We start from the raw sequence: 7,807 nt of genomic DNA, 5'->3' as shown, positions 1-7,807 counted from the left end.
ATTAAATGGGGGCTGCCTCTATTTTTTAGGGGCTTCTATTTTTTTTCAAATCCAGCAATAGCCCTCAATTTCAATATATAAGAGCATCTCCAATAATAGTCTCTAAATCAGACCATCTAAATGTTAAATGGGAGTTGCCTCTATTTTTTAGGGGCTTCTAAATTTGTTTCAACTCCAACAATAGTCCTCAATTCCAATATATAAATAGAGGGCTCCCTAAAGACCCCTTAGGAATGGAGGATGGAGGAGGGATTTTGGAGGCCTCTCCAAAATAGAGGGTGAAGTAGAGGGTCTGTTGGAGTATATTTTTTGGCTTAGCACGCTAAACTTGAGATAAGGAGCTGTTTAGAGGGTGGAGTTGCTCTATTAGAGGGCTCCCTAGAGACCCCCTAGGAATGGAGGGTGGAATAGAGATTTTGAAGATCTCTTCAAAATAGAGGGTGAAGTAGAAGATTTGTTGGAGTGTATTTTTTTTGTTTTAGCCCTCTAAATTTAAAATATGGGACTATTTAGAAGATATGCTGGAGTTGCTCCAATAGTCCCTCCGCAGCCCCAAGCTTTCTCCCCCGTGGCTTCCCGTTCGGCGTCGCCGCGTCGTGGCTCCTTCTACCCAATCGATTGGTTAATTCGGAGCGGCTGGGCGGGTGGGACGACGTAGGCGGCTGCCTGCTGAGGCTATTTCAAACATCGGCGCTCGCGGCGGCTGCTCTCTCGGTTCTCTCAATGTCGCGTGCCTCCTGCCGCTGAATCCAGTCCGACGAATGCCGCTGCGAGCGGGGAGGAGGGAGCACGGATTAACGGCGCGGAGAAATCGCTTTTCCGCTCTTAGATCCATCGCCTCTTGCCTGATACCGCCGCGGCATGCCGTCAAGAGCCAATCGAGGTGAGGGGCCAAACCCTACCCTGTCCAGATAATTCAGTGTGTATTTTGTGTTGTGCGGTGATGCACACGAGGGCTTAGGTTGAACGGGTAGCGCTCTCCAGAAATTGGGTGGCTGTGTCACATTGCTCAATTGCTCGTCCTGGGATTGGAGCGTCTCAAATTGATGAGGAAACGGCCTGAGAATCTGAGATTTACTGCGTTAAACTGAATGTAGTAACAGGTTACAACGTCCATTGGTGGTGTTTTACTGCCCTTTTAATTTTTAAAAGATCATTGGATGGTGCCTTCAGTCATAGCTGTTAGCCTGTTATCCTGATCGTCATGACTCCAAATTTTACAATGCCAGTTTGACTAGCACATGTGCGGGCAATTAGACTGCTAGCTGGAGGTTCACAACTGACAAAAGAAATTAATACTGCGATTTAGTCTGCAATTGAGTATACACACACTAGTCTAAAAGTAGTACCAAAGGAAATGCATCCACACCACCACTTAGCAAACTTGAATCCAAAAACTCGGAAGGATGGTAGAAAGCTAGACCAATGGGAGCCGCATAGGCGGATATGCTCGGCTTTACTGGAAGCATAAGTTCCATGTGGCTTGATTATGCTCGATAGAGCTGAAGAATTGATTCTATCCAGTTTTTGTTCCTAGCTACTTTAAGCTTATGGTAGCCGAGGTGACAACTTCCTCTGCTTTACTGAAGCTATTTTTTAACGTGGCTTGATAGTGTTGGATAGCTGAAGGGCAGATTCTTCTGTTACCAGCTCATCAATAATTTATGCATTTATATGATTGTGTGAACAGCGATTCACATGGTAATATCAAATATAGAAGCAAAAATCTGCTTTGTGTTGAGAATGTTGTTTCTTGCAAGATGCCAACAATGCTGCCTGATTGATCTCAGAATTGGTGGCTTGTTCAGTAAGCCTAATAAAGGCTGCCAGCTCCTCATATGAAAGCCAAGTTCAAGTGTGGGTTTTGCAGCTTTACCTTTAAATCAAATCCAATTGTAGTGCCCATTTTGAACTAGTTACCACTAACCAGCTGTAATTATTGTGCCTTTGCTTCTAACATACCTGCCATAGTGCCATGTTGCTTTCTGCTGCAATTATACATGCTATTCTGAGAACCACACCCTCTAGCTCAGTTGTCACTGACTGACTTACCACTAGTCGCGTCATCTACATCACCCTGTTTTGCTCGAAACGGTTAGAACAGTACAACTGTTGCTGTTGTAGAATCGGTTTGCCATGTGCTGCTACTGCATAGCTCCACATTCTCTCTTTCCCTAGTGCCCAACTTTATTTTATTGTGTAAAGTGGGGTGCAGCAAGTGGGATCTGCCCTTTTCCACCTCATTGCATCAAAGCTGTGGAAAGATTGAACTTGGTAGCCCTTGTCCTTGCTTTTCCAGCTAAGCAATGATTTAACTATTCAGTATTCCCCCTGGATCTAATCACTACTCTAGTACTTTCCATCCATACGGTACTGTGATGCTATTGATTTGTCCCCTCCGCCCGCCCTATGTAAACTATCAAGATTGTACCACGTTTATGTCTACAAGAAATTAATTCGCTCTGACATATGTTGGGCATAATTCTTGACATTTTTATTCACATTTCGACTAGATTCTTGTGCTTTTATAGGGCATCTTGGAATATATGCTTAACCTCCAAGGTTTAGTTAGAGCTTGCCAGTTATGTTAATTTCATATGGAACAGATAAGAGATTTATCACAGCTTCCGTGTTTGTTCATTTTGGAATTCGTAAAATTCTCACAGTCAACCTTAATATTCTATTCTATTAAGACTAAAGTCATGCATTTGTGATTTGGGCAGGTACTCCCTCCGTCCCAAATTATTAGTTTTTTGGCTTTTCTAGATGCTATTTTTTTGCTATGCATCTAGATATATATCATGTCCTAAATTTGGGACGGAGAGATGCATTTGTGATTTGGGCAGGATTACCTTGTCTTAAAAAAAACGGAGTACTCAAAGCAGACAGCTTATGCGCATATACTCTGGATCAAAAGTGCCCGTTTCTCATTGCCCTGTTCGGATGGTTGGAATTGGCTGGGCTGGCTGGTTCAATCAGCCCACCCCGTACGCAACATCACCAGCCGAACGGCTGTTCGTTCCTTGTCTCAGACACTGGCGCACGTGCTGGTGGTGACCGCTGGATGGCTGGGCTGATCAGCCCAGCCAATTTTCACCAGCCGAACAGGCTGCATGTTGGGACCAAATGGATTCCTGTAAAATACATTTCATTTATCAAATTTGCAATGATTTGATATGTCAAGAAAAAATTAAGGGAAAAACTGCATTTCTGTAAAGTAACGTTATGAATAAACTGGCCATTTGACGCATGCATGTTTTCACTCTAACCATAATATTTTTTATGGTGCAGCTCTAATGAGGAATCCAGGAGCAGAACGGCTGCTTTGCCAGACTTTAAAGGGCAAGAATGGTTAGATCGATGTGACGCAGTCATGAAATCTACACTATGAAAATTTACCAATGAGGTTAGTTTACTTTGTTGATGTCAAGGATAGTTTGCTTTGTTCTTAACCACGAAAGCAAAAATCGTGAATGATCCGATCCTTATTAATGGGACTCATGCTTTTGGAAAAAGAAGCCAGTATGCTGATCCTTTGCCTCATGTTCTTGATGTCCCCCAATTCTATGTGATACCTTCTCCAACCAATCTTCCATTAACTTATTTGATTATATGTGTCCAAATGATATGACATGGAAATATAAAATAAAGGGAATAATTGTCATCTGTTGAGATTTCATTGTCACTGTTGGAGCACGAAATTAGAGCTAATCACTTCTATATTTTTTGTCTATTAACTCCGAAAACTGAAATTTTCAGCACTTGACTCAGGCACACTTTTATTCATTTTGTGAAATATAGCTTAAGCCAGAGTTGTGCATCTTGATAAGATCTATTGTGAAGAAAAGAACAAAAGGGCAAAATGGTATGGATGGAATAAGAGAAATAGATGATGGATTAGAAAAGATGTCCACATGCAATCCCATGAGGCATTTGATATGACCCTGTTGGATGCATTAGATATTACCAGAGTACAATTGCATTTCTTGTTAGTTTTTTTTCCTGCAATTAGTTCTTGTGCTTGTTATGTCTTCTTCAGTGATCTATTATAGTACTACCATTCACTTCACTTCCTTTGGCATGCTGATAGCATTATCTTTTCCACTCCGTTTGCGCCTTGTATTGCATTGTTCACCAGAATCTTAAATGCAGTCCATACTGATACTTATTTGCGTTTCCCATGGTTACAAAGTATGTTAAAACGCATTTGACAGTGTTTCACCGTTCACCTTCCAAAATCAAAAGCACCAAAATTAGCTGGTCTTAATCTTTCAAATGAATGGAACCGTACATCTTCCTTGGTCTGCATGTCCCCAGTTTTTTCTGTCATCATCTTCAGTTCTTCATTTCCTGTTGCTGTCACACTGCTGACCCCACTGAATGACAATGATTCGTTCATGCCATCCAAAAGAAAATAAATTCACTGCCTATTAAATCAGTTCGACCTTGACGATCTGGTCCATGACGTTAAATAACCTTTCCTTGTGGGCTTGTTGACTAGTTCTATATACTCATCAGTTTTTTTCTTTCCTTTTTTTTTTGTCCTGCCTGCTGAAGATAATTTGGCTCCTACCATCAGTTGCTTCATTCAGGCGTGACCATTATGATGCAAAATGAGACCATGAGGGAATGTACATGCAGTCAAGTGTATGCTTGCGTCCAGTCTCCAGACCTGAATTGGACAAGGTTAAACTTGGACCTCAAATGAAGTTGGGTTAGGTGAGCAGGCTCTCATGTGGTTGCACCAATATAGAGCGACTAGTGACTTATCTTGACAAAAGTAAGGAAAGGTGTCGGAATCGGGAGAAGTAAATTTGAAGAAAGTCAGTCAGCGTGGCGGGCTGGCCGCCCTTGTCTTAGTTTACTTGAAGCGAGAAGGAAATTAGATTGATGTGAGAGCGATTTCAAGATCCTCGGTCGCTATACCTGCGGATGCTTTGATAGACATGGACCTTCTTTGGTCCTCGTTAGCTTTTGTTTTCATGTAAGTTTGTCCTGTGATAGCCAGTAAAATATTTTCCATGCTAGTAGTTTTGTACCTCGGTCTTTGTTTTCTTGAATGCTGTGGATGCCTGAATCACATGATGACGAAGCTCTTCATTTTCCCTAGTGATTCTGACTGCCAAAAGACGCAGTCTCAAAACTAAGGAAAAATGCCTTTTGTGCAATTGATCAAGATCTTTGCTCTAGTACAACCATAGTCATCGGGCACCAAATTAGCTACACCATTTTGACTAGCTGCCAAACACCAACCTGAAGGGGTGCCATGGTTGGTTTCGGTTACCTCTGCCAAGTGACAAAATTTTGAAACCTATTGCATCAGTTCGGTTTGCTCCATGTGAGTCCACGCATCAGAAACATATTGCATTGGTACAGGCGTGGTGCAGGCGTACAGCTGCGTCATTTCATTACAAGGGGAAGTATGCATCCCAATTCACTAACTTCTGTACATCTTATCGCCCGATCGCCCTATCCCATGAACGGCAGCAGCAGATCAAGGAAAAGAAAATGAAAGCAGAGCGGCAGCGTAGGCCCCAGCCCCCAACCACCACCATCCATCTCCTCCCCTTCCATTGTCAGCCTCTCCCACTCGCAAAATGCTTTTGCTTTCCGAGCAAGAACATTCTGCTTTGCTTTGGCTCTCCCTCACTCCTCTCACTGGTCCGTGCTCTGTTGCAGCAGTTCCTCGGAGGCTCAAAGCACGGTTCACACTGGCAGCATCTTGTGATCTGTCTCTCCCCTCTCCTCTCACATTTCCCCAATACCTGGAGTGCCGGGGTAGGAGCACAAGCACAGGCACCTACCTCTCTTGCTGGTTGCTTCCATCATCTGGCCACAATTATCTGGATTTTGGACCAGAAACTCTCATGTAGATCCCCTGCTCCAGTCTGCTGCTAGAACTCGGCAATCTCAGGAGGATTGTCTGAGATAGAAGTTGCTGAGATTTGCCCTGCGTTGGGGCTCAATCCTCTTCCCAGTCAGCCCATAGAAGTTGCTGAGATTTGCCCTGCGTTGGGGCTCAATCCTCTTCCCAGTCAGCCCACCGGTGTTGCTTGGTTGTTGTTGCTGTGCTTCTTTCTTCCATGGCGGCGGTGGCCTCGTCTTCTCCTCCAGCAACAATTGTTGGGCCGCAGCCGACGTGGGTGCCCTATGAGCCAACCCGGGACTGCTCCCAGGGCCTCTGCAGCATGTACTGCCCGCAGTGGTGCTACTTCATCTTCCCGCCCCCGCCGCCGGCCTTCGACCTCGGCGGCCCCGGCAGCGACGACTCCTCCGGCCCCACCTTCTCGCCCCTCGTCATCGCCATCATCGGCGTGCTGGCCAGCGCCTTCCTCCTCGTCAGCTACTACACCATCATCTCCAAGTACTGCGGCACCTTCAGCTCCCTGTGGAACAGGTTGTTCGGCTCCGGCAGGGGCCGTGGCCATGGCGGCGGCGGCTCGCGGAGTCAGGAGCCGTGGAGCGCCGTGCCGTCGGACGGGCTGGACGAGACGCTGATCAACAAGATCACAGTGTGCAAGTACAAGCGCGGCGACGGGTTCGTGGACAGCACCGACTGCTCCGTCTGCCTCGGCGAGTTCCGGGACGGCGAGAGCCTCCGGCTGCTCCCCAAGTGCAGCCACGCCTTTCACCTACCGTGCATCGACACGTGGCTCAAGTCCCACTCCAACTGCCCGCTCTGCCGCTGCAACATCACGTTCGTCACCGTCGGCGTGGTGTCGCCGTCACCGGAGCCGGAACGCCGCGGCACGCGGGAGGAGCGGACAGACAACCTCGAGCTGGTCCTGACCATAGACGACTACTCGGAGCAGGCGCGCGACGAGCCCCAGAATCAGAATGCGGAGAACGGCGGCGGTGGCCAGGAGGCGCCGAAAGATTGTCCAGGGAGATTGGAGGAGGCCAGCGGCATTGTCGAGATCAAGGAGGACGGCGCGCCGCCAGTGAGGGCGTCGTCGTCGCTGTCGGACACGCACCGCGACGGCCGCATGTCCATCGCCGACGTGCTGCAGGCCAGCCTGGAGGACGAGCTGATGATGGCCCGGGAGAGCGGCCTCCTGGCAGGCTCCTCGGGGACGGGGTCGTCAAGACGGCTCCACGGGGAGCACAGCAACAAGGACGGTGGCGGCGGCCGCAGCGGCCGCGCATTGCCGGATGCAGCCAAGAGACTGCCGTCGGTGGGAAGATCGTGCTTCAGCAGCAGGAGCGGCAGGGGGAAGGATTCAGTTCTTCCGATGTGAGGCCATTGCTTCTCGGTGGTTCTTCTTCTGACTAGGATACATGACATCGATACTTTTTTGTGTGCGTGTGCTTCCGGTGAAGATCAAGGTGCCAACTACCAAATACTCTACCAAAGTCTGCAGGTTTCATCTTGTTCCAATCAGGAATCGTGGTGCCACAGGCTGCAGAAACCGTCCGTCTGCAAGACTGCAACGGTTGATGAGTGGGGAGATCTTCTGCACCTGCTTGGTGTTTCTACTGGATAAATGTATAGTGCTTGAAAACCATTTTTTTTCTTTCCCCTCTTTCTTCCATCTTGCCGCTCCTCCTCTCTCCAAAACATTGGGTTCTACTACAGATAATCCCCCCCCCCTCTCTGCATTAGTGAGTTTTAAGACTTAGGCCAAAGGTTTTTCTCCAGGCGAGAAGTGAGTCAGTTTCAGCACTGGCCATTACTTTTCTACTAGTTGTCAGTTTAGAACAATCATTTGCTGATGTGTGTGTTGAACTTGGAAAAGGGAAGTGTGACCGGTTCAGCGTGGTTCATTGCCAGTGCCTGCCTCAATTATAGTGCGATTTGGTTATGCTC

At 47.0% G+C, this 7,807-nt stretch overlaps 1 protein-coding gene across 2 annotated transcripts; it reads left to right on the top strand.

The window, feature by feature from the left end:
* The first annotated feature begins 534 nt into the window (after nucleotides 1–534).
* LOC120656865 (E3 ubiquitin-protein ligase Os04g0590900-like) lies at nucleotides 535–7,807 on the top strand. Of its 2 annotated transcripts, none has more exons than XM_039935061.1 (3): nucleotides 535–883; nucleotides 3,292–3,406; nucleotides 4,580–7,807. In XM_039935061.1, exon 3 carries the CDS (start codon nucleotides 6,084–6,086, stop codon nucleotides 7,236–7,238), a length of 1,155 nt encoding a protein of 384 aa, XP_039790995.1. In that variant the 5' UTR covers nucleotides 535–883; nucleotides 3,292–3,406; nucleotides 4,580–6,083; the 3' UTR covers nucleotides 7,239–7,807. The 2 variants fall into 2 exon arrangements, with proteins under 2 accessions (XP_039790995.1, XP_039790994.1); XM_039935060.1 differs by having other exon boundaries at nucleotides 4,558–7,807.

Source organism: Panicum virgatum, chromosome 1N, assembly GCF_016808335.1.
Source record: "Panicum virgatum strain AP13 chromosome 1N, P.virgatum_v5, whole genome shotgun sequence".
Taxonomy (NCBI): Eukaryota; Viridiplantae; Streptophyta; class Magnoliopsida; order Poales; family Poaceae; genus Panicum; species Panicum virgatum.
Note: the sequence above shows the minus strand (reverse complement) of the source record. Positions and strands in the feature narration are given on the sequence as shown.

Coding starts and splice junctions, on each gene's coding strand:
- LOC120656865 (XM_039935061.1), top strand. CDS start 6,084: ATGGCGGCGGTGGCCTCGTCTTCTCCTCCAGCAACAATTGTTGGGCCG.